Source organism: Lampetra fluviatilis, unplaced genomic scaffold (assembly GCF_964198595.1).
Source record: "Lampetra fluviatilis unplaced genomic scaffold, kcLamFluv1.1 SCAFFOLD_464, whole genome shotgun sequence".
Taxonomy (NCBI): domain Eukaryota; kingdom Metazoa; phylum Chordata; class Hyperoartia; order Petromyzontiformes; family Petromyzontidae; genus Lampetra; species Lampetra fluviatilis.
The window spans coordinates 5708-32740 of record NW_027621411.1 but is presented as its reverse complement, the minus strand read 5'-3'; the positions used below and the strand labels follow the sequence as shown (position 1 = coordinate 32740).

The 27033-nt window shown below is 51.3% G+C and overlaps 1 protein-coding gene across 1 annotated transcript; it reads left to right on the top strand.

The window, feature by feature from the left end:
- Positions 1-1537: 1537 nt before the first annotated feature.
- Positions 1538-27033, top strand: LOC144955208 (uncharacterized; the record flags this gene model as incomplete). The annotated part of the gene is made up of 5 exons (XM_078885513.1): positions 1538-1622; positions 14621-14675; positions 19614-19693; positions 22312-22455; positions 26960-27033. Coding segments are annotated over exons 2-5 (345 nt in total), but the record flags the coding sequence as incomplete, so codon positions are not given.

Below are 27033 nucleotides of genomic sequence, written 5' to 3'. Positions count from 1 at the left end.
GGTTCGATCCCTGGACTCTGTGTAGTGGGCACCGTGACGACAGAGGCGGTTGAGTAGAGGCAACACGCACGTATTTACACAGATAGCCACAATATGGTCCACGATGCTCACCAGGGATTATTTGTCTGTCTGTCTGTGGCGCATAAATAAATATATAATACACACACAGCCCTTTGATTGGTGGAGACCAACTGCCGGGTATGGAGAGGGGAGGGGCCTACGGGGGGGTGAGGGGAGGGGCCTAAGAGGGAGGGTCAGGGGAGGGGCCTAAGGGGGGGGGGGTCAGGGGAGGGGCCTAAGGGAGGGGGGGTGAGGGGAGGGGCCTAAGCGAGAGGGAGGATCAGGGGAGGGGCCTAAAGGAGGGGGGGGGGTCAGGGGAGGGGCTTGAGGGAGGGGGGGGGTGAGGGGCCTAAGGGAGGGGGGGGTGAGGGGAGGGGCCTAAGGGAGGGGGAGGGTGAGGGGAGGGGCCTAAGGGAGGGGGGTGAGGGGAGGGGCCTGAGGGAGGGGGGTCAGGGGAGGGGCCTAAGGGGGGGGGTCAGGGGAGGGGCCTAAGGGAGGGGGGGGTGAGGGGAGGGGCCTAAGGGAGGGGGGTGAGGGGAGGGGCCTAAGGGGGAGGGTCAGGGGAGGGGCCTAAGGGGGTGGGGTCATGGGAGGGGGGGTGAGGGGAGGAGCCTAAGGGAGGGGGAGGGTGAGGGGAGGGGCCTGAGGGAGGGGGGGTGAGGGGAGGGGCCTAAGGGAGGGGGAGGGGCTGATAGTGGAGGGGGCTGGCTGCCTCCAGTCACGTGACCCTGTACACAGGTAGCAACAACAACAGGCTCCACACACTCATCCTGTTGGTTCTTTCGGTAAAGTCCACCTGCCACCCAGCTTGTACATACGCTCCAAACGTGGCAGTGTTTCATTCTTCACCTGAGGACGGCTGCTTGCGTTGTAGCCGAAACGTCGTGAGAATTGTATTTTATTATGTTTATTATGTTTAAATTTTATTATTTTATTACTTCCCTTCTACGTGATGACTTTACCGAAAGAACCAAGAAGATGAATCCCTGCAGTCACGAAAGCTTTAAATCGAAAAATATATTATTTTAAGTAATAAAATAATAAAAATAAAACATAATAAAATTATGTTTTATTTTCATTATTTTATTATAAAATAATATATTTTATTATGTTTCATTTTTATTATTTTATTATTATTTCCCTTCTACGTGACTTTACCGAAAGAACCAAGAAGATGAATCCCTGCAGTCGCGAAAGCTTTAAATCGAAATTTACCTGAAAAACCCAAATATTACCATATAAGGACATGACCACGCCCTCTTACCGTATAAGGGCATGCCCACGCCCATTTACAACATCGGCCCTCCCCCTTCACCAAATATGGTCATCTCACCGCCCCTGCTTCCGGCCACGCCCCCTCTTCACCGGGCCACGCCCTCTCACCGGTTCATGGCATAGCCACGCCCCCTCACCATATACGGGCATGGCCACGCCCTCTCTTCACTGGGCCACGCCCCCTATCGTTACTGGGCCACGCCCCCCCCCAAGTCGAGGGGATTTCCAGGCAAGTCGCTTCCACGTGCGAGGCGACAGCAGCGACACAGCGGAGACGTTGGTCGGAGGTGAGGCAATGTGCGTGTGTGTGTCTGTGTGTGTGTGTCTGTGTGTGTGTAGGTGTCTGTGTGTGTGTATGTGTATGTGCGTGTGTGTGTCTGTGTGTGTGTATGTGTGTGTGTAGGTGTGTGTGTATGTGTGTGTGTGTAGGTGTCTGTGTGTGTGTGTAGGTGTGTGTGTCTGTGTGTGTGTCTGTGTGTGTATGTGTATGTGTGTGTGTCTGTGTGCGTGTGTGTAGGTGTCTGTGTGTATGTAGGTGTGTGTGTGTCTGTATGTGTGTATGTATGTGTGTGTCTGTGTGTATGTGTGTGTGTAGGTGTGTCTGTGTATATGTGTGTATGTGTGTCTGTGTGTGTGTATGTGTGTGTGTGTTTGTGTGTGTGTCTGTGTGTGTATGTAGGTGTGTGTATGTCTGTGTGTGTGTCTGTGTGTATGTGAGTGTCTGTGTGTAGGTGTTGCTGTGTAGTTGTCTATGTATGTGTCTGTGTGTAGGTGTCTGTGTGTGTCTGTGTGTGTCTGTGTGTGTGTGTTTGTGTGTGTGTTTGTGTGTGTGTCTGTGTGTGTGGGTGTCTCTGTGTGTGTGCCTCAAATATTGGAGGAAGAGGTCACCCCCTGTGAGTGGCTGGCTGAGGTGCCATCTGTTGAGGAAGTGCTGAAGGCGATCCGGAGTCTGAGACCAGGAAAGGCACCGGGCAGAGATGATCTCCCAAGCGACATGCTGAGGGAGGGTGGCGTTTGTGCACAGACTGCCCTATATGACATCATAACAACAGTCTGGACCACTGGACGGGTTCCGCAGGACTGGAAGGATGCCCTGGTGGTCCCTCTCTTTAAGAAGGGGGACCGCACAGACTGTAACAACTACAGGGGCATCTCACTCCTCAGTGTGCCGGGAAAGGTCCTGGCAAGGATTATTCAACATCGCCTTGCCAGGCAAGCTGAGGAGAGGCTTGCGGAGCCCCAATGCGGTTTCAGGAAAGGGCGGTCCTGCACAGATGCCATATTTTCTGTCCGTCTGCTACAGCAGAGGTGCAGGGAATTCCAACAAGACCTACATCTCTGCTTTATCGACCTGGTCAAGGCCTATGATACCATCAGTAGGCCTGGGCTCTGGGTTGTTCTTCGTGCTTTCGGAGTCCCTGACCCTCTGCTCACGATCATTCATGATGGTGAGCGGGCCCGGGTAAAACTACGTGTACACCTTGGGGTGCGACAGGGATGTCCTCTGGCTCCCACATTATTTAACATCTATTTTGACCGCGTAGTTCGTGAAGCCTTCAATAGCTGTACCAGAGGAATTTCCATCTGACACAGATACAATGGGAGGCTGATCGATGCCCGGGTGCGATCAAGGGATGGCTCCCTATTGGTCAACCACGTTATGTATGCCGATGATTTGGTAATAGCTGCTCATTCAGAAGAGGAGTTGGAGACGCTGCTGCTGAGACTGGAGCGTGCCACTAAGAGGTGGGGCCTTACCATCAGCCCCACCAAAACTAAGCACCTGCCTGGGTGTTTTGTACCATCGGGCACTCCACCCCCACAACTCCCAATTGGTGATGGGGCAGTTGTGGAGAGAGTGGAGAGTTTCCCATACCTGGGCAGTGTGCTCTTGACCGGCTCCAGTTTATCAGCAGAGGTCTCACTCCAAATCAGTCAAGCGGCATTATCTTTTCCTGGGTTGCGTAACGCAGTGTGGAAGCTACCTGGTCTGTTGCTCCGCACGAAGCTTCGGGTCTTCTCGGCCACGGTCATTCCCTCCCTTTTCTACGCTTGCGAAACGTGTACCCCCCTAATGGAGCATCTTCGCCGGTAAGACACATTTAGGCTGGCCTGCCTACGATCCATCCTGGGTTTAACCTGCGGGCTGGATTGTGTGAGGAGCTCACAAATCCTTGAAAGATCTGGACAAAGTCCCATCGGTGAGTTTCTCCGGCAGGCAAGGCTGCGTTGGCTGGGTCATGTAGCCCGCATGCCCAGCCACCGCATGCCTAAACAGCTTTTGTTCGGGCGGATAGAGGGGGCTAGAGAAGAGATGGAGTGATGTGGTACAGGAGGACGTGGAGCTGAGTGGACTTGCCGATGACTGGTACCAGCGGTGTCAAGATCGGCCTCTGTGGAGGAGGCTCGTGAAGGACGCTACTGGGCAGTTGGAGGCAGTCGCCCTCCAACAACAACGGAGGGCGGAAGAGCGATGCTCACAACAACGAGCGGAGCGCCGGGTGGCTAAAGCACAGCAAGTTGGCACAGTACGGGGCACAGGTGGTGCATCAGCCAGTCGTCCCGGTCATCTCAGTCGACCCGTGGCACCTGGGTCTGCCCCGGGACCTCCTGCCAGCGGGCGTTCGACACTTCACGTGGCCTCAAGGTGCACATGGCCTGGCACAAGCGTCGTGGTGACGTCACCGCCACTTAGTGGCGAATGGCGGTTGTTGTGTGTGTCTGTACCATAAGTGTCTGTGTGTAGGTGTTTGTGTAGGTGTCTGTGTGTGTTGGTGTCTGTGTATAGGTGTGAGGTGAGTATTGGCTGAGTGGGTGGGTGAGTGAGTGGGTGAGTGAGTGGGTGAGTGAGTGGCTGGGTGAGTGGGTGAGTGAGTGATTAGGTGAGTGAGTAGCTGGGTGAGTTAGTGGGTGAGTGAGTGGATGAGTGAGTGAGTGAATGGGTGAGTAGGTGAGAGAGTGGCTGTGCAGGTGAGTGAGTGGGTGAGTAGGTGAGTGAATGGGTTTGGTGAGTGGGTGAGGTGAGTGAGTAGGTGAATGAGTGGGTGAGTGAGTGCCTGAGTGGGTGAGTAGGTGAGTGAGTAGGTGAGTGAGTGGCTGAGTAGGCGAGTGAGTGGCTTAATAGGTGAGTGAGTGGGTGAGTGAGTGGGTGAGTAGGTGAGCGAGTGAGTAGTTGAGTGTGTGGGTGAGTAGGTGAGTGAGTGGGTGAGTAGGTGAGTGAGTGACTGAGTAAGTGAGTAGGTAAGTGAGTAGCTGAGTGAGTGGGTGAGTGAGTGGCTGAGTAGGCGAGTGAGTGGGTGAGTGAGCGAGTGGGTGAGTAGTTGACTGAGTAGGCGAGTGAGTAGTTGAGTGAGTGGCTGAGTGAGTCTCTGTAACAGCACCCAGGCCAGGTTTGACCTCAGCTGAGTGTGTATACGAGAAGTGCGTCTTATAATCCAGCACGAACAGCACGGAAATCCCCTTTCTCTCTCTGCCTCTTTATTTATTTATTACTTGGCTTCGTTCAACCATCTCGTTTCATCTTCTTGGTTCTTTCGGTAAAGTCGTCACGTAGAAGGGAAATAATAAAATAATGAAATAAAACATTATAAAATACACTTTTATTATAAAACACGTAGAAGGGAAATGATAAAAAATAAAAATAAAATACTTTTTTATTATAAAATACGTAGAAGGGAAATAATAAAATAATACAAATAAAATACTTTTTTATTATAAAATACGTAGAAGGGAAATAATTAAATAATGGACCTTAAACATTGTAAAATACTATTTTATTATAAAATACGTAGAAGGGAAATAATAAAATAAGAAAAACAAAATACGTAGAAGGGAAATAATTAAATAATGAAAATACAACATTGTAAAATACAATTTTATTATAAAATACGTAGAAAGGAAATAATAAAATAATAAAAATTAAACAAAATTAAATATTATTTTCTTATAAAATACGTAGAAGGGAAATAAAATAAACAAAATAAAATACTATTTTATTATAAAACACGTAGATAGAAGGGAAATAATAAAATAATAAAAATTTCACATAATACAATACAATTCTCACGACGTTTCGGCCACAACGCAAGCAGCCGTCCTCAGGTGAAGAACAGGTCTGTAGGAAAGACAGCGTCTGAATGAGCACCACCAAGCTTGGCAGCGTATATACTTAAATATATACTTAAATATACGCTGCCAAGCTTGGTGGTGTTTAGAAGAACAGGTCTGTCGGAAAGACAGCGTCTGAATGAGCACCACCAAGCTTGGCAGCGTCTGAATGAGCACCACCACGCTTGGCAGCGTATATACTTAAATATATACTTAAATATACGCTGCCAAGCTTGGTGGTGTTCAGAAGAACAGGGCTGTCGGAAAGACAGCGTCTGAATGAGCACCACCATGCTTGGCAGCGTATATACTTAAATATATACTTAAATATACGCTGCCAAGCTTGGTGGTGTTTAGAAGAACAGGTCTGTCGGAAAGACAGCGTCTGAATGAGCACCACCAAGCTTGGCAGCGTCTGAATGAGCACCACCACGCTTGGCAGCGTATATACTTAAATATATACTTAAATATACGCTGCCAAGCTTGGTGGTGTTCAGAAGAACAGGGCTGTCGGAAAGACAGCGTCTGAATGAGCACCACCAAGCTTGGCAGCGTCTGAATGAGCACCACCACGCTTGGCAGCGTATATACTTAAATATATACTTAAATATACGCTGCCAAGCTTGGTGGTGTTCAGAAGAACAGGGCTGTCGGAAAGACAGCGTCTGAATGAGCACCACCAAGCTTGGCAGCGTATCTACTTAAATATATACTTAAATATACGCTGCCAAGCTTGGTGGTGTTCAGAAGAACAGGTCTGTCGGAAAGACATCGTCTGAATGAGCACCACCAAGCTTGGCAGCGTATATTTAATCTGGGTTGGAGGGGGAAGAGCGCCTTGACAATTTGCATATCAACAGAGGAATTTAGAATATTTATGGGAAATGCAGATATGGGATTAGTACTACTTGTGGAATGCGTAGGAGGTGGGCGGGGGGTTTAAAGTCATATTATGCCCGTGCATTATGCAGGATTAGCAGCATCAAAGGGAGGGGATGGGGGTAGCATTAACAAAGGGAAGGAATGTTAATTAATAGTATGTAGCTGCAGTAACTAATTTCGTTTCATATTTATTTTTTCCGTGATGATGCGACTCAAAGCATCGGGCAGCTGTCTTCAATAGAGTCGTCCCACCGCTAGGTCGACTCAGCCAGAACTCAAGCAGAGCCCTCGGACAGAGCACTTGCCCCTTTACAGGCTGAGAGAGGCTACTCGGGGGAGCTTTGTGTGAGTGGGTGAGTGGGTGAGTGGGTGGGTGAGTGGGTGGGTGAGTGGGTGGGTGGGTGAGTGAGTGGGTGGATGAGTGAGTGAGTGGGTGGGTGAGTGGGTGAGTGGGTGGGGGGGTGAGTGAGTGAGTGGGTGAGTGAGTGGGTGAGTGGGTGGGTGAGTGAGTGAGTGAGTGGGTGGGTGAGTGGGTGAGTGGGTGGGTGAGTGGGTGGATGAGTGAGTGATTGGGTGGGTGGGTGAGTGAGTGTGTGAGTGAGTGGTTGAATGCGTGGGTGAGTGGGTGAGTGAGTGGGTGAGTGAGTGAGTGGGTGGGTGAGTGAGTGTGTGAGTGAGTGGTTGAATGAGTGGGTGAGTGAGTGGGTGAGTGAGTGAGTGGGTGGGTGGGTGAGTAAGTGGGTGGGTGGGTGAGTTGGTGGGTGAGTGAGTGAGTGGGTGTGTTTGTGTAACAGCACTTGCCCCTAGATCGTGCTCGAGGCTACACGGGGGAGCTTTGTCTTTGTTTGACGGAAAGTACCCAACTTTACCTGCTGAGTGGGTGGGGTCACAAACTTCCCCTAGGTCCACTCAGCCATAAACCAGCACAGTGACTTCCTGGTGGCAGTGTGGCACAGGTAGACGGGTGAGTTGGTGGGTGAGTGAGTGAGTGGGTGAGTTGGTTGGTGAGTTGGTGAGTGGGTGAGTTGGTGGGTGAGTGAGTGAGTGAGTGGGTGAGTTGGTGGGTGAGTGGGTGAGTGAGTGAGTGAGTGGGTGGGTGAGTGGGTGTGTGAGTGAGTGGGTGAGTGGGTGGGTGGGTGAGTGGGTGAGTTGGTGGGTGAGTTGGTGAGTGGGTGAGTTGGTGGGTGAGTGAGTGGGTGAGTGTGTGAGTGGGTGAGTTGGTGGGTGAGTGAGTGGGTGAGTGAGTGAGTGGGTGAGTGGGTGAGTTGGTGGGTGAGTGAGTGGGTGAGTGAGTGGGTGAGTGGGTGAGTGAGTGAGTGGGTGAGTTGGTCGGTGAGTGAGTGGGTGAGTGAGTGAGTGGGTGAGTGGGTGAGTTGGTGGGTGAGTGAGTGGGTGAGTGGGTGAGTGAGTGAGTGGGTGAGTTGGTGGGTGAGTGAGTGGGTGAGTGAGTGAGTGGGTGAGTGGGTGAGTTGGTGGGTGAGTGAGTGGGTGAGTGGGTGAGTGGTTGAGTGAGTGAGTGGGTGAGTGAGGGGGTGAGTGAATGAGTGGGTGAGTGAGTGGCTGAGTGAGTGGGTGAGTGAGTGATTGAGTGGCTGAGTGAGTGGGTGAGTGAGCGAGTGAGTGCGTGAGTGGGTGAGTGAGTTGGTGGGTGAGTGGGTGAGTGAGTGGGTGAGTTGGTGGGTGAGTGGGTGAGTGGGTGAGTGGGTGAGTGAGTGAGTGGGTGAGTGAGTTGGTGGGTGAGTGGGTGAGTGAGTGGGTGAGTTGGTGGGTGAGTGGGTGAGTGAGTGATTGAGTGGCTGAGTGAGTGGGAGAGTGAGCAGGTGAGTGGATGAGTGGGTGAGTGGATGAGTTGGTGAGTAGATGAGTGAGTGAGTGGATGAGTGAGTGAGTGGGTGAGTGAGTGGGTGAGTGAGCGAGTGGGTGAGTGAGTGGGTGAGTGGGTGAGTGAGTGAGTGATTGAGTGGCTGAGTGAGTGGGAGAGTGAGCGGGTGAGTGGATGAGTGGGTGAGTGAGTGAGTGGGTGAGTGAGTGGATGAGTGAGTGAGCGAGTGAGTGAGTGGGTGAGTGAGTGGATGAGTGAGTGAGTGAGTGTCTGAGTGAGTGGGAGAGTGAGCGGGTGAGTGGATGAGTTGGTGAGTAGATGAGTGAGTGAGTGGGTGAGTGAGCGAGTGAGTGAGTGGCTGAGCGAATGGGTGAGTGAGTTGGTGGGTGAGTGGGTGAGTGAGTGGGTGAGTGGGTGAGTGAGTGAGTGTCTGAGTGAGTGGGAGAGTGAGCGGGTGAGTGGATGAGTGGGTGAGTGGATGAGTTGGTGAGTAGATGAGTGAGTGAGTGGGTGAGTGAGCGAGTGAGTGAGTGGCTGAGCGAATGGGTGAGTGAGTGACTGAGCGAGTGGGTGAGTGAGTGGGTGAGTGAGTGACTGAGCGAGTGGGTGAGTAGGTGAGTGAGTGAGCGGGCGAGTGACTGTGCGTGTGTGTAACAGCACTTGCCCCTACTGCCCGCTAGAGGCTACAAGGGGAAGCTTTGTCTGTGTTGTTGTTGTCTGGTTTCGGAATGACGTCACCTAGCTCCGGAAAGTACCTGAGTCTCTGTGGGTCTCTGTGAGTCTCTGTGAGTCTCTGTGTGGTGAGTCTCTGTGAGTCTCTGTGGTGAGTCTGTGAGTCTCTGTGAGTCTCTGTGAGTCTGTGAGTCTCTGTGGTGAGTCTGTGAGTCTCTGTGAGTCTCTGTGAGTCTCTGTGTGGTGAGTCTGTGAGTCTCTGTGGGTCTTTGTGAGTCTCTGTGGGTCTCTGTGAGTCTGTGAGTCTCTGTGAGTCTCTGTGGGTCTTTGTGAGTCTCTGTGGGTCTCTGTGAGTCTCTGTGAGTCTGTGAGTCTGTGGGTCTCTGTGTGGTGAGTCTGTGGGTCTCTGTGTGGTGAGTCTGTGGGTCTCTGTGTGGTGAGTCTGTGGGTCTCTGTGTGGTGAGTCTGTGGGTCTCTGTGTGGTGAGTCTGTGGGTCTCTGTGTGGTGAGTCTGTGGGTCTCTGTGTGGTGAGTCTGTGGGTCTCTGTGTGGTGAGTCTGTGGGTCTCTGTGTGGTGAGTCTGTGGGTCTCTGTGTGGTGAGTCTGTGGGTCTCTGTGTGATGAGTCTGTGGGTCTCTGTGTGGTGAGTCTGTGGGTCTCTGTGTGGTGAGTCTGTGGGTCTCTGTGTGGTGAGTCTGTGGGTCTCTGTGAGTCTCTGTGAGTCTGTGAGTCTCTGTGAGTCTCTGTGTGATGAGTCTGTGGGTCTCTGTGTGGTGAGTCTGTGAGTCTCTGTGGGTCGCTGTGAGTCTCTGTGTGGTGAGTCTGTGAGTCTGTGGGTCTTTGTGAGTCTCTGTGGGTCTCTGTGTGGTGAGTCTGTAGGTCTCTGTGTGGTGAGTCTGTGGGTCTCTGTGTGGTGAGTCTGTGGGTCTCTGTGTGGTGAGTCTGTGGGTCTCTGTGTGGTGAGTCTGTAGGTCTCTGTGTGGTGAGTCTGTGGGTCTCTGTGTGGTGAGTCTGTGGGTCTCTGTGTGGTGAGTCTGTGGGTCTCTGTGTGGTGAGTCTGTGGGTCTCTGTGTGGTGAGTCTGTGGGTCTCTGTGAGTCGGTGGGTCTCTGTGAGTATGTGAGTCTCTGTGAGTCTGTGAGTCTCTGTGTGGTGAGTCTGTGAGTCTCTGTGGGTCTCTGTGAGTCTCTGTGAGTCTCTGTGTGGTGAGTCTGTGAGTCTCTGTGTGGTGAGTCTGTGGGTCTCTGTGAGTCTGTGAGTCTCTGTGAGTCTGTGAGTCTCTGTGTGGTGAGTCTGTGAGTCTCTGTGGGTCTCTGTGAGTCTCTGTGAGTCTCTGTGTGGTGAGTCTGTGAGTCTCTGTGTGGTGAGTCTGTGGGTCTCTGTGAGTATGTGAGTCTCTGTGAGTCTGTGAGTCTCTGTGAGTCTCTGTGAGTTTGTGAGTCTCTGTGAGTTTGTGAGTCTCTGTGAGTTTGTGAGTCTCTGTGAGTCTGTGAGTCTCTGTGTGGTGAGTCTGTGAGTCTGTGAGTCGCTGTGAGTCTGTGAGTCTCTGTGAGTTTGTGAGTCTCTGTGAGTTTGTGAGTCTCTGTGAGTCTGTGAGTCTCTGTGAGTCTGTGAGTCTCTGTGAGTTTGTGAGTCTCTGTGAGTCTGTGAGTCTCTGTGAGTTTGTGAGTCTCTGTGTGGTGAGTCTGTGAGTCTGTGAGTCGCTGTGAGTCTGTGGGTCTCTGTGAGTTTGTGAGTCTCTGTGAGTCTGTGAGTCTCTGTGTGGTGAGTCTGAGAGTCTGTGAGTCTCTGTGAGTTTGTGAGTCTCTGTGAGTTTGTGAGTCTCTGTGAGTCTCTGTGAGTCTGTGAGTCTGTGAGTCTGTGAGTCTCTGTGAGTTTGTGAGTCTCTGTGAGTTTGTGAGTCTCTGTGAGTCTGTGAGTCTCTGTGAGTTTGTGAGTCTCTGTGAGTCTCTGTGAGTCTGTGAGTCTCTGTGAGTCGGTGGGTCTCTGTGTGGTGAGTCTGTGAGTCTGTGAGTCTCTGTGAGTCGGTGGGTCTCTGTGTGGTGAGTCTGTGAGTCTGTGGGTCTCTGTGAGTCTGTGAGTCTCTGTGAGTTTGTGAGTCTCTGTGTGGTGAGTCTGTGAGTCTGTGAGTCTCTGTGAGTCTGTGAGTCTCTGTGAGTTTGTGAGTCTCTGTGAGTCTGTGAGTCTCTGTGAGTTTGTGAGTCTATGTGAGTCTGTGAGTCTCTGTGAGTTTGTGAGTCTCTGTGAGTCTCTGTGAGTCTGTGAGTCTCTGTGTCGTGAGTCTGAGAGTTTGTGAGTCTCTGTGAGTCTGTGAGTCTCTGTGAGTTTGTGAGTCTCTGTGTAGTGAGTCTGTGAGTCTGTGAGTCTCTGTGAGTCTGTGGGTCTCTGTGTGGTGAGTCTGTGGGTCTCTGTGAGTCTATGGGTCTCTGTGTGAGTCTGTGAGTCTCTGTGAGTCTGTGGGTCTCTGTGTGGTGAGTCTGTGGGTCTCTGTGTGGTGAGTCTGTGAGTCTCTGTGAGTCTGTGGGTCTCTGTGTGGTGAGTCTGTGAGTCTCTGTGAGTCTATGGGTCTCTGTGTGGTGAGTCTGTGGGTTTCTGTCTGGTTAATTTAGAATTGAAACTTATAAGTGGAAGTGTTCCTGGAAAGCCCCTGAGTCTGTTAAATCTCTCCCCGTGTCTCTCTCCCCGTGTCTCTCTCCCTGTGTCTCTCTCTCCCCGTGTCTCTCTCCCCGTGTCTCTCTCTCCCCGTGTCTCTCTCTCCCCGTGTCTCTCTCTCCCCGTGTCTCTCTCCCCGTGTCTCTCTCTCCGTGTCTCTCTCCCCGTGTCTCTCTCTCCCCGTGTCTCTCTCTCCCCGTGTCTCTCTCTCCCCGTGTCTCTCTCTCCCCGTGTCTCTCTCCCCGTGTCTCTCTCCCCGTGTCTCTCTCCCCGTGTCTCTCTCTCCGTGTCTCTCTCTCCCCGTGTCTCTCTCTCCCCGTGTCTCTCTCTCCCCGTGTCTCTCTCCCCGTGTCTCTCTCCCCGTGTCTCTCTCTCCCCGTGTCTCTCCCCGTGTCCCTCTCCCCGTGTCTCTCTCCCCGTGTCTCTCTCTCCCCGTGTCTCTCTCTCCCCGTGTCTCTCTCTCCCCGTGTCTCTCTCTCCCCGTGTCTCTCTCTCCCCGTGTCTCTCTCTCCCCGTGTCTCTCTCCCCGTGTCTCTCTCTCCCCGTGTCTCTCCCTCCCCGTGTCTCTCTCCCCGTGTCTCTCTCCCCGTGTCTCTCTCTCACCGTGTCTCTCTCCCCGTGTCTCTCTCCCCGTGTCTCTCTCTCCGTGTCTCTCTCTCCCCGTGTCTCTCTCTCCCCGTGTCTCTCTCCCCGTGTCTCTCTCCCCGTGTCTCTCTCTCCCCGTGTCTCTCCCCGTGTCCCTCTCCCCGTGTCTCTCTCTCCGTGTCTCTCTCTCCCCGTGTCTCTCTCTCCCCGTGTCTCTCTCTCCCCGTGTCTCTCTCCCCGTGTCTCTCTCCCCGTGTCTCTCTCTCCCCGTGTCTCTCCCCGTGTCCCTCTCCCCGTGTCTCTCTCCCCGTGTCTCTCTCTCCCCGTGTCTCTCTCTCCCCGTGTCTCTCTCTCCCCGTGTCTCTCTCTCCCCGTGTCTCTCTCTCCCCGTGTCTCTCTCTCCCCGTGTCTCTCTCCCCGTGTCTCTCTCTCCCCGTGTCTCTCCCTCCCCGTGTCTCTCTCCCCGTGTCTCTCTCTCACCGTGTCTCTCTCCCCGTGTCTCTCTCCCCGTGTCTCTCTCTCCGTGTCTCTCTCTCCCCGTGTCTCTCTCTCCCCGTGTCTCTCTCCCCGTGTCTCTCTCCCCGTGTCTCTCTCTCCCCGTGTCTCTCCCCGTGTCCCTCTCCCCGTGTCTCTCTCTCCGTGTCTCTCTCTCCCCGTGTCTCTCTCTCCCCGTGTCTCTCTCTCCCCGTGTCTCTCTCCCCGTGTCTCTCTCTCCCCGTGTCTCTCCCTCCCCGTGTCTCTCTCCCCGTGTCTCTCTCCCCGTGTCTCTCTCTCACCGTGTCTCTCTCCTCGTGTCTCTCTCTCCGTGTCTCTCTCTCCCCGTGTCTCTCTCCCCGTGTCTCTCTCACCGTGTCTCTCCCCGTGTCTCTCCCCGTGTCTCTCTCCCCGTGTCTCTCTCACCGTGTCTCTCTCTCACCGTGTCTCTCTCTCCCCGTGTCTCTCTCCCCGTGTCTCTCTCTCCGTGTCTCTCTCCCCGTGTCTCTCTCTCCCCGTGTCTCTCTCTCCCCGTGTCTCTCTCTCTCCCCGTGTCTCTCTCTCTCCCCGTGTCTCTCTCTCACCGTGTCTCTCCCCGTGTCTCTCTCCCCGTGTCTCTCCCCGTGTCTCTCTCCCCGTGTCTCTCCCCGTGTCTCTCTCCCCGTGTCTCTCTCCCCGTGTCTCTCCCCGTGTCTCTCTCCCCGTGTCTCTCCCCGTGTCTCTCCCCGTGTCTCTCTCACCGTGTCTCTCTCACCGTGTCTCTCTCCCCGTGTCTCTCCCCGTGTCTCTCCCCGTGTCTCTCTCACCGTGTTTCTCTCACCGTGTCTCTCACCGTGTCTCTCACCGTGTCTCTCACCGTGTCTCTCTCACCGTGTCTCTCTCACCGTGTCTCTCTCCCCGTGTCTCTCCCCGTGTCTCTCACCGTGTCTCTCACCGTGTCTCTCCCCGTGTCTCTCTCACCGTGTCTCTCTCACCGTGTCTCTCTCACCGTGTCTCTCATCGTGTCTCTCCCCGTGTCTCTCTCACCGTGTCTCTCTCACCGTGTCTCTCTCCCCGTGTCTTTCTCCCCGTGTCTCTCTCCCCGTGTCTCTCTCCTCGTGTCTCTCACCGTGTCTCTCTCCTCGTGTCTCTCACCGTGTCTCTCTCACCGTGTCTCTCTCACCGTGTCTCTCACCGTGTCTCTCCCCGTGTCTCTCTCCTCGTGTCTCTCACCGTGTCTCTCTCCCCGTGTCTCTCTCCCCGTGTCTTTCTCCCCGTGTCTCTCCCCGTGTCTCTCTCACCGTGTCTCTCTCCCCGTGTCTCTCACCATGTCTCTCACCGTGTCTCTCTCCTCGTGTCTCTCACCGTGTCTCTCCCCGTGTCTCTCTCACCGTGTCTCTCTCCCCGTGTCTCTCTCCCCGTGTCTCTCCCCGTGTCTCTCTCACCGTGTCTCTCTCCCCGTGTCTCTCTCCCCGTGTCTCTCACCGTGTCTCTCTCCTCGTGTCTCTCACCGTGTCTCTCCCCGTGTCTCTCTCACCGTGTCTCTCTCCCCGTGTCTCTCTCCCCGTGTCTCTCCCCGTGTCTCTCTCACCGTGTCTCTCTCCCCGTGTCTCTCACCGTGTCTCTCTCACCGTGTCTCTCTCACCGTGTCTCTCTCACCGTGTCTCTCACCGTGTCTCTCTCACCGTGTCTCTCTCACCGTGTCTCTCTCACCGTGTCTCTCACCGTGTCTCTCACCGTGTCTCTCACCGTGTCTCTCTCACCGTGTCTCTCTCACCGTGTCTCTCTCACCGTGTCTCTCACCGTGTCTCTCCCCGTGTCTCTCTCACCGTGTCTCTCACCGTGTCTCTCACCGTGTCTCTCACCGTGTCTCTCTCCCCGTGTCTCTCTCCCCGTGTCTCTCTCCCCGTGTCTCTCTCCTCGTGTCTCTCACCGTGTCTCTCTCCTCGTGTCTCTCTCACCGTGTCTCTCACCGTGTCTCTCTCCTCGTGTCTCTCCCCGTGTCTCTCCCCGTGTCTCTCTCACCGTGTCTCTCACCGTGTCTCTCTCTCTCCCCGTGTCTCTCTCCCCGTGTCTCTCACCGTGTCTCTCTCCTCGTGTCTGCTGGATGTAGACTTCACGATGTCTCTCCACGGATCGATTCTCCGAGATCTCGGACAGCAGAAGAGGTAACATCATCATCACCATCAACAACATCAACATCAACAACAACATCACCATCACCATCAACATCAACAACATCATCATCACCATCACCATCAACAACATCACCATCACCATCAACAACATCACCATCACCATCACCATCAACAACATCATCATCAACAACATCACCATCAACAACATCAACATCACCATCAACAACATCAACATCACCATCACCATCAACAACATCAACATCAACAACAACATCACCATCACCATCAACATCAACAACAACATCACCATCAACAACATCAACATCAACAACAACATCACCATCACCATCAACATCAACAACATCATCATCACCATCACCATCAACAACATCACCATCACCATCAACAACATCACCATCACCATCACCATCAACAACATCATCATCAACAACATCACCATCAACAACATCAACATCACCATCAACAACATCAACATCACCATCACCATCAACAACATCAACATCAACAACAACATCACCATCACCATCAACATCAACAACAACATCACCATCAACAACATCAACATCAACAACAACATCACCATCAACATCATCATCAACAACATCACCATCAACATCAACATCACCATCACCATCAACAACATCAACATCACCATCAACATCACCATCAACATCAACAACATCACCATCAACATCAACAACATCACCATCACCATCAACAACATCAACATCACCATCAACATCACCATCAACATCAACAACATCACCATCAACAACATCAACATCACCATCAACATCACCATCAACATCAACAACATCAACATCAACAACAACATCACCATCAACATCATCATCAACAACATCACCATCAACATCAACATCACCATCACCATCAACAACATCAACATCACCATCAACATCACCATCAACATCAACAACATCACCATCAACATCAACAACATCACCATCACCATCAACAACATCAACATCACCATCAACATCACCATCAACATCAACAACATCACCATCAACATCAACAACATCACCATCAACATCATCATCAACAACATCACCATCAACATCATCACCATCATCATCACCATCACCATCAACAACATCACCATCACCATCAACAACATCACCATCAACATCATCATCAACATCAACATCACCATCATCATCACCATCACCATCAACAACATCATCACCATCACCATCAACAACATCAACATCACCATCAACATCAACAACATCACCATCAACATCACCATCACCATCAACAACATCAACATCACCATCACCATCAACAACATCACCATCACCATCAACAACATCAACATCACCATCACCATCAACAACATCAACATCACCATCAACAACATCATCACCATCACCATCAACATCATCATCATCACCATCATCATCACCATCAACAACATCAACATCACCATCATCATCACCATCAACATCACCATCAACATCAACATCACCATCAACATCACCATCAACATCATCATCATCACCATCAACATCATCACCATCATCATCAACATCATCATCACCATCAACATCAACATCATCATCAACATCACCATCAACATCACCATCAACATCACCATCAACATCAACATCACCATCAACATCACCATCAACATCAACATCATCATCACCATCAACATCAACATCACCATCAACATCACCATCAACATCACCATCAACATCATCATCATCACCATCAACATCATCACCATCATCATCAACATCATCATCACCATCAACATCAACATCATCATCAACATCATCATCACCATCACCATCAACATCATCATCATCATCACCATCAACATCATCATCAACATCACCATCAACATCATCATCACCATCACCATCAACATCATCATCATCACCATCATCATCACCATCAACAACATCAACATCACCATCATTATCACCATCACCATCAACATCATCATCAACATCACCATCAACATCATCATCATCATCACCATCATCATCACCATCAACAACATCAACATCACCATCATCATCACCATCAACAACATCAACATCACCATCATCATCACCATCACCATCAACATCATCATCAACATCACCATCAACATCATCATCATCACCATCACCATCAACATCATCATCATCACCATCATCATCACCATCAACAACATCACCATCAACATCATCATCATCACCATCACCATCAACAACATCAACATCACCATCATCATCACCATCACCATCAACAACATCAACATCACCATCAACATCAACAACATCAACAACATCAACATCACCATCAACATCAACAACATCAACAACATCATCAACATCACCATCATCACCATCATCACCACCATCATCACCACCATCATCATCATCATCACCATCATCACCACCATCATCATCATCATCACCATCATCATCATCATCATCACCATCATTACCACCATCATCATCACCATCACCATCAACAACATCAACATCATCATCAACATCATCATCAACATCATCACCATCATCATCATCACCACCATCATCATCACCATCATCACTATCAACATCACCATCATCACTATCATCACCATCATCACCATCAACATCACCATCATCACTATCATCACCATCATCACCACCATCATCACTATCATCACCACCATCACCATCATCACTATCAACATCACCATCATCACCATCATCACCATCAACATCACCATCATCACCATCATCATCACCACCATCATCACCATCATCACCATCATCATCACCATCATCACCATCATCATCACCATCATCACCACCATCATCACCATCATCATCATCACCATCATCACCATCATCACCATCATCACCACCATCACCATCATCATCACCATCATCACCATCATCATCACCACCATCATCACCATCAACATCACCATCATCACCATCATCATCACCACCATCATCACCACCATCATCACCATCATCATCACCATCATCACCACCATCATCACCATCATCATCACCACCATCATCACCACCATCACCACCATCACCATCATCACCATCATCATCATCATCACCATCATCACCATCATCATCATCACCATCATCACCATCATCACCATCATCACCATCATCACTAGCATCACCATCATCACCACCATCATCACCACCATCACCACCATCATCATCACCATCATCATCATAACTATCATCATCATCATCACTATCAACAACATCACCATCAACATCACCATCATCATCACCATCATCATCATCACCATCAATATCACCATCAACATCAACAACATAATCACCACCATCATCATCATCACTACGATCATCATCAGCATCATCATCAACATCATCAACATCATCCACATCATCACCACCATCATCATCATCACCATCATCAACATCACCATCAACATCATCATCACCACCATCAACATCACCATCAACATCACAATCAACATCAACATCACCAACATCACCATCAACATCATCATCACCACCATCAACATCACCATCAACATCACCAACATCACCATCAACATCATCATCACCATCATCAACATCATCATCATCAACATCACCATCAACATCACCATCAACACCACCATCAACAACATCACCAACATCATCACCATCAACATCATCATTAACATCACCATCATCATCACCATCATCATCACCATCAACATCATCATTGATGGTGTTGATGTTGTTGTTGATGTTGTTGATGTTGCAGCTTCTGTGATGGTGATGTTGTTGATGTTGTTGATGTTGTTGATGTTGTTGTTGATGTTGTTGTTGTTGTTGTTGATGATGTTGATATTGTTGATGTTGATGTTGTTGATGTTGTTGTTGTTGATGTTGTTGATGATGTTGATGTTGTTGATGATGATGTTGATGTTGCAGCTTCTGTGATGGTGATGTTGTTGATGTTGTTGTTGTTGATGTTGTTGATGTTGTTGATGTTGTTGTTGATGTTGTTGATGTTGATGTTGTTGATGTTGTTGTTGTTGATGTTGATGTTGATGATGTTGATGATGTTGATGTTGATGATGTTGATGATGTTGATGTTGTTGATGTTGATGATGTTGATGTTGTTGATGTTGATGATGTTGATGTTGTTGATGTTGTTGTTGATGTTGTTGTTGTTGATGATGTTGATGATGTTGATGTTGTTGATGTTGTTGTTGTTGATGTTGTTGATGTTGTTGTTGTTGATGTTGTTGATGTTGTTGATGTTGTTGATGTTGTTGATGTTGATGTTGTTGATGTTGTTGTTGTTGATGTTGATGTTGATGATGTTGATGATGTTGATGTTGATGATGTTGATGATGTTGATGTTGTTGATGTTGATGATGTTGATGTTGTTGATGTTGATGATGTTGATGTTGTTGATGTTGTTGTTGATGTTGTTGTTGTTGATGATGTTGATGTTGATGATGTTGATGATGTTGATATTGTTGATGTTGATGATGTTGATGTTGTTGATGTTGCAGCTTCTGCGATGGTGATGTTGTTGTTGTTGTTGATGATGTTGATATTGTTGATGTTGTTGATGATGTTGTTGTTGATGTTGTTGATGTTGTTGATGTTGTTGATATTGTTGTTGTTGATGTTGTTGTTGTTGTTGATGATGTTGTTGATGTTGTTGATGTTGTTGATGATGTTGATGTTGTTGATGATGTTGATGTTGTTGATGTTGTTGATGATGTTGATGTTGTTGATGTTGTTGATGATGTTGATGTTGTTGATGATGATGTTGTTGTTGATGTTGTTGATGTTGTTGATGTTGTTGATGATGTTGATGATGTTGATGTTGTTGTTGTTGTTGATGTTGTTGATGATGTTGATGTTGTTGATGATGATGTTGTTGTTGATGTTGTTGATGTTGTTGATGATGTTGATGATGTTGATGTTGTTGATGTTGTTGCAGCTTCTGCGATGGCGACGCTCAGCTCACCCAGTCTCGTCTGGAGGACCTGGCAGAGGCCATGGAGCCTGGCAAGGGCACAGGTCACTAGCTGTGTCACTGTGTGTGTGTGTCACTGTGTGTGTGTCACTGTGTGTGTGTCACTGTGTGTGTGTGTCACTGTGTGTGTCTGTGTGTGTCACTGTGTGTGTGTGTCACTGTGTGTGTCTGTGTGTGTCACTGTGTGTGTGTCACTGTGTGTGTGTCACTGTGTGTGTGTCACTGTGTGTGTGTCACTGTGTGTGTGTGTGTGTCTGTGTGTGTGTGTGTCTGTGTGTGTCACTGTGTGTGTCTGTGTGTGTCACTGTGTGTGTGTCACTGTGTGTGTGTCACTGTGTGTGTGTCACTGTGTGTGTGTCACTGTGTGTCTGTGTGTGTCACTGTGTGTGTCTGTGTGTGTCACTGTGTGTCTGTGTGTGTCACTGTGTGTGTGTGTCACTACCTGTCTGTGTGTGTGTGTGTCTGTGTGTGTGTGTCTGTGTGTGTCACTGTGTGTGTCACTGTGTGTGTGTCTGTGTGTGTGTGTCTGTGTGTGTGTGTCACTGTGTGTGTGTCACTACCTGTCTGTGTGTGTATGTGTGTGTGTGTCTGTGTGTGTGTGTCTGTGTGTGTGTGTCTGTGTGTGTGTGTCACTTTGTGTGTGTCACTACCTGTCTGTGTGTGTATGTGTGTGTGTGTGTCTGTGTGTGTGTGTCACTGTCTGTGTGTGTGTCACTGTCTGTGTGTGTGTGTGTCTGTGTGTGTCACTGTCTGTGTGTCACTGTCTGTGTGTGTGTGTGTGTGTCTGTGTGTGTGTGTCTGTGTGTGTGTGTGTCTGTGTGTCACTGGCTGTGTGTGTGTGTCTGTGTGTGTGTCTGTGTGTGTGTGTCTGTGTGTGTGTGTCTATGTGTGTGTGTCTGTGTTTGTGTCTGTGTGTCTGTGTGTGTGTCTGTGTCTGTGTGTCACTGTCTGTGTGTGTGTGTCTGTGTGTGTGTGTGTCTGTGTGTGTGTCTGTGTGTGTGTGTCTGTGTGTGTGTCTGTGTGTCACTGTCTGTGTGTGTGTGTCTGTGTGTGTGTCTGTGTGTCACTGTCTGTGTGTGTGTGTCTGTGTTTGTGTCTGTGTGTCTGTGTGTGTGTCTGTGTGTGTGTGTGTGTGTCACTGTCTGTGTGTGTGTCTGTGTGTGTGTCTGTGTGTGTGTGTCACTAGCTGTGTGTGTCACTACAGGTCACTACACCTGTCACACTACCTGTGTCTGTGTGTGTGTCTGTGTCTGTGTGTGTCACTACACCTGTCACACTACCTGTGTCACTACACCTGGCACACTACCTGTGTCTGTGTGTGTCTGTGTGTCACTGTGTGTGTGTCACACTACCTGTGTGTGTGTGTGTCACTACACCTGTCACACTACCTATGTCTGTGTGTGTCTGTGTGTGTGTGTCACACTAGCTGTGTCTGTGTGTGTGTCACTACACCTGTCACACTACCTGTGTCTGTGTGTGTCTGTGTGTGTGTGTGTCACACTAGCTGTGTCTGTGTGTGTGTCACTACACCTGTCACACGAGCTGTGTCACTACATGTCACTACACCTGTCACACTAGCTGTGTCTGTGTGTGTGTGTCTGTGTGTGTCACTACACCTGTCACTGTCACACTAGCTGTGTCTGTGTGTGTGTGTCTGTGTGTGTCACTACACCTGTCACTGTCACACTAGCTGTGTCTGTGTGTGTCTGTGTGTGTGTCACTACACCTGTCACTGTCACACTAGCTGTGTCTGCGTGTGTCTGTGTGTGTGTCACTACACCTGTCACTGTCACACTAGCTGTGTCTGTGTGTGTCTGTGTGTGTGTCACTACACCTGGCACTGTCACACTACCTGTGCCTGTGTGTGTCTGTGTGTGTGTCACTACACCTGGCACTGTCACACTAGCTGTGTCACTACATGTCACACTAGCTGTGTGTGTGTGTGTCACACTAGCTGTGTCACTACAGGTCACTACACCTGGCACACTACCTGTGTGTGTGTCTGTGTCTGTGTGTCTGTGTGTGTCTGTGTGTGTGTGTGTGTGTCTGTGTGTGTGTCTGTGTGTGTGTGTGTGTCTGTGTGTGTGTGTGTCTGTGTGTCTGTGTGTGTGTGTCTGTGTGTGTGTCTGTGTGTGTGTGTGTCTGTGTGTGTGTGGGTGTGTCTGTGTGTGTGTGTCTGTGTGTGTGTCTGTGTGTGTGTCTGTGTGTGTGTGTGTGTGTCTGTGTGTGTGTGTGTGTGTGTCTGTGTGTGTGTGTGTCTGTGTGTGTGTGTGTCTGTGTGTGTGTCTGTGTGTGTGTGGGTGTGTCTGTGTGTGTGTGTCTGTGTGTGTGTCTGTGTGTGTGTCTGTGTGTGTGTGTGTGTGTGTCTGTGTGTGTGTCTGTGTGTGTGTGTGTGTGTGTCTGTGTGTGTGTGTGTCTGTGTGTGTGTCTGTGTGTGTGTGTGTCTGTGTGTGTGTGTCTGTGTGTCTGTGTGTGTGTGTCTGTGTGTGTGTCTGTGTGTGTGTGTGTCTGTGTGTGTGTGGGTGTGTCTGTGTGTGTGTGTCTGTGTGTGTGTCTGTGTGTGTGTGTGTCTGTGTGTGTGTGTGTGTCTGTTTGCTAACAGCACTTGCCCCTACAGTCTGTGGAGGCTACACGGGGGATCTTTGTCTGTGTGTCTGTGCAGAGCTGCTGGTGGGGGTGCTGTGCTCTGTGGTGGAGGGAGTGATGGAGGGGACAGCGCTTGGGTCGCCTCCGCAGCAGCGACTGGCGCTGATCGAGGCGGCCCTCAAAGTCCTACTCACCCACTCGCTCACCAGCCACGAACTCCGTGAGGCTCCCTCACTCACCACTCACTCACTCACTCACTCACCTACTCAGCCACTCACTCACTCACTCACCCACTCACTCACTCACTCACCCACTCGCTCACCAGCCACGAACTCCGTGAGGCTCCCTCACTCACCACTCACCCACCACTCACTCACCCACTCACCCACTCGCTCACCAGCCACGAACTCCGTGAGGCTCCCTCACTCACCACTCACTCACCACTCACTCACTCACTCACCTACTCAGCCACTCACTCACTCACTCACCCACTCACTCACTCACTCACCCACCCACTCACTCACCCACTCACCCACCCACTCACTCACCCACTCACTCACTCACTCACCCACTCACTCACTCACCCACTCACTCACTCACTCACCTACTCAGCCACTCACTCACTCACTCACCCACTCACTCACTCACCCACTCACTCACTCACTCACCCACTCGCTCACCAGCCACGAACTCCGTGAGGCTCCCTCACTCACCACTCACTCACCACTCACTCACTCACTCACCTACTCAGCCACTCACTCACTCACTCACCCACTCACTCACTCACTCACCCACTCACTCACTCACTCACTCACCCACCCACTCACTCACCCACTCACTCACCTACTCAGCCACTCACTCACTCACTCACCCACTCACTCACTCACCCACTCACTCACTCACTCACCTACTCAGCCACTCACTCACTCACTCACCCACTCACTCACTCACCCACTCACTCACTCACTCACCCACTCGCTCACCAGCCACGAACTCCGTGAGGCTCCCTCACTCACCACTCACTCACCACTCACTCACTCACTCACCTACTCAGCCACTCACTCACTCACTCACTCACCCACTCACTCACTCACCCACTCACTCACTCACCCACCCACTCACTCACCCACTCACTCACCTACTCAGCCACTCACTCACTCACTGACCCACTCACTCACTCACCCACTCACTCACTCACTCACCTACTCAGCCACTCACTCACTCACTCACTCACCCACTCACTCACTCACCCACTCACTCACTCACTCACCCACTCGCTCACCAGCCACGAACTCCGTGAGGCTCCCTCACTCACCACTCACTCACCACTCACTCACTCACTCACCTACTCAGCCACTCACTCACTCACTCACCCACTCACTCACTCACCCACTCACTCACCCACCACACCCACTCACTCACTCACTCACCCACTCGCTCACCAGCCACGAACTCCGTGAGGCTCCCTCACTCACCACTCACCACTCACTCACCACTCACTCACTCACTCACCACTCACTCACTCACTCACCTACTCAGCCACTCACTCACTCACTCACCCACCCACTCACTCACCCACTCGCTCACCAGCCACGAACTCCGTGAGGCTCCCTCACTCACCACTCACTCACTGACCACTCACTCACTCACTCACCACTCACTCACCCACTCACCACTCACTCACTCACTCACCCACTCGCTCACCAGCCACGAACTCCGTGAGGCTCCCTCACTCACCACTCACCCACTCACCACTCACTCACCACTCACTCACTCACTCACCACTCACTCACTCACTCACCTACTCAGCCACTCACTCACTCACCCACCCACTCACTCACCCACTCGCTCACCAGCCACGAACTCCGTGAGGCTCCCTCACTCACCACTCACTCACTCACTCACCACTCACTCACTCACCCACCCACTCACCACTCACTCACTCACCCACTCGCTCACCAGCCACGAACTCCGTGAGGCTCCCTCACTCACCACTCACCCACTCACCACTCACTCACCACTCACTCACCCACTCACCACTCACTCACTCACCCACTCGCTCACCAGCCACGAACTCCGTGAGGCTCCCTCACTCACCACTCACCCACTCACCACTCACTCACCACTCACTCACTCACTCACCACTCACTCACTCACTCACCTACTCAGCCACTCACTCACTCACTCACCTACTCAGCCACTCACTCACTCACTCACCCACTCACTCACTCACCCACTCACTCACTCACTCACCCACTCGCTCACCAGCCACGAACTCCGTGAGGCTCCCTCACTCACCACTCACTCACCACTCACTCACTCACTCACCTACTCAGCCACTCACTCACCCACTCACTCACTCACTCACCCACTCACTCACTCACTCACCCACCCACTCACTCACCCACTCACTCACCTACTCAGCCACTCACTCACTCACTCACCCACTCACTCACTCACTCACCCACTCACTCACTCACCTACTCAGCCACTCACTCACTCACTCACCCACTCACTCACTCACCCACTCACTCACTCACCCACTCGCTCACCAGCCACGAACTCCGTGAGGCTCCCTCACTCACCACTCACTCACCACTCACTCACTCACCTACTCAGCCACTCACTCACTCACTCACCCACTCACTCACTCACCCACTCACTCACTCACCCACCCACTCACTCACCCACTCACTCACCTACTCAGCCACTCACTCACTCACTGACCCACTCACTCACTCACCCACTCACTCACTCACTCACCTACTCAGCCACTCACTCACTCACTCACCCACTCACTCACTCACCCACTCACTCACTCACTCACCCACTCGCTCACCAGCCACGAACTCCGTGAGGCTCCCTCACTCACCACTCACTCACCACTCACTCACTCACTCACCTACTCAGCCACTCACTCACTCACTCACCCACTCACTCACTCACCCACTCACTCACCCACCCACCCACTCACTCACTCACTCACCCACTCGCTCACCAGCCACGAACTCCGTGAGGCTCCCTCACTCACCACTCACCACTCACCACTCACTCACCACTCACTCACTCACTCACCACTCACTCACCTACTCAGCCACTCACTCACTCACTCACCCACCCACTCACTCACCCACTCGCTCACCAGCCACGAACTCCGTGAGGCTCCCTCACTCACCACTCACCCACTCACCACTCACTCACCACTCACTCACCCACTCACCACTCACTCACTCACCCACTCGCTCACCAGCCACGAACTCCGTGAGGCTCCCTCACTCACCACTCACCCACTCACCACTCACTCACCACTCACTCACTCACTCACCACTCACTCACTCACTCACCTACTCAGCCACTCACTCACTCACTCACCCACCCACTCACTCACCCACTCACTCACTCACTCACCCACTCACTCACTCACCCACTCACCCACTCACTCACCCACCCACTCACTCACTCACTCACCCACCCACCCACTCACCACTCACCCACTCACCCACTCGCTCACCCACTCACTCACTCACCCACTCACTCACTCACTCGCTCACCAGCCACGAACTCCGTGAGGCTCCCTCACTCACCACTCACCACTCACCCACTCACTCACCACTCACTCACCCACTCACTCACTCGCGCACCCACTCACTCACTCGCGCACCCACTCACTCACTCACCCACTCACTCACTCACTCACCCACCCACTCACTCACCCACTCACTCACTCACTCACTCACCCACTCACTCACTCACCCACCCACTCACTCACCCACTCACCCACTCACTCACTCAGTCACTCAGCCACTCAGCCACTGAGCCACTCACTCACTCACTCACCACTCACTCACTCACCCACTCAGCCACTCAGCCACTCACTCACTCACTCACCACTCACTCACTCACCCACTCAGTCACTCAGCCACTCAGCCACTCACTCACTCACCCACTCACCCACTCACCACTCACTCACCCACTAACTCACTCACTCACCCACTCACCCACTCACCACTCACTCACCCACTCACTCACTCACTCACTCACCCACTCACCACTCACCCACCCACTCACTCACCCACTCACCCACTCACTCACTCACCACTCACTCACCCACTCACTCACTCACTCACCCACTCGCTCACCCACTCACCCACTCACTCACCACTCACTCACCCACTCACTCACTCACTCACCACTCACTCACCACTCACTCACCACTCACCACTCACTCACCACTCACTCACCCACTCACTCACTCACTCACCACTCACTCACCACTCACTCACCACTCACCACTCACTCACCACTCACTCACTCAGCCACTCAGTCACTCACTCACTCAGCCACTCACTCACCCACCCACTCACTCACTCACTCACCCACTCACTCACTCACTCACTCACCCACTCACTCACTCACTCACCACTCACTCACCCACTCACTCACTCACTCACTCACCCACCCACCCACCCACCCACTCACTCACTCACTCACCCACTCACTCACTCACTCACCCACTCACTCACTCACTCACCACTCACTCACTCACTCACCCACTCACTCACTCACCCACTCACTCACTCACCACTCACTCACCCACTCACTCACCCACTCACTCACTCACTCACCCACTCACTCACTCACCCACTCACTCACTCACTCACCCACCCACCCACTCACTCATGTTGTTGTTGTTGATGTTGTTGTTGTTGTTGATGTTGTTGTAGGTGAGGAGTTGGCTCATTGTGGTGGAGTGAATTTCCTCGTCACTCTCCTCACCTCACTGGAGCGCAAAGACGAG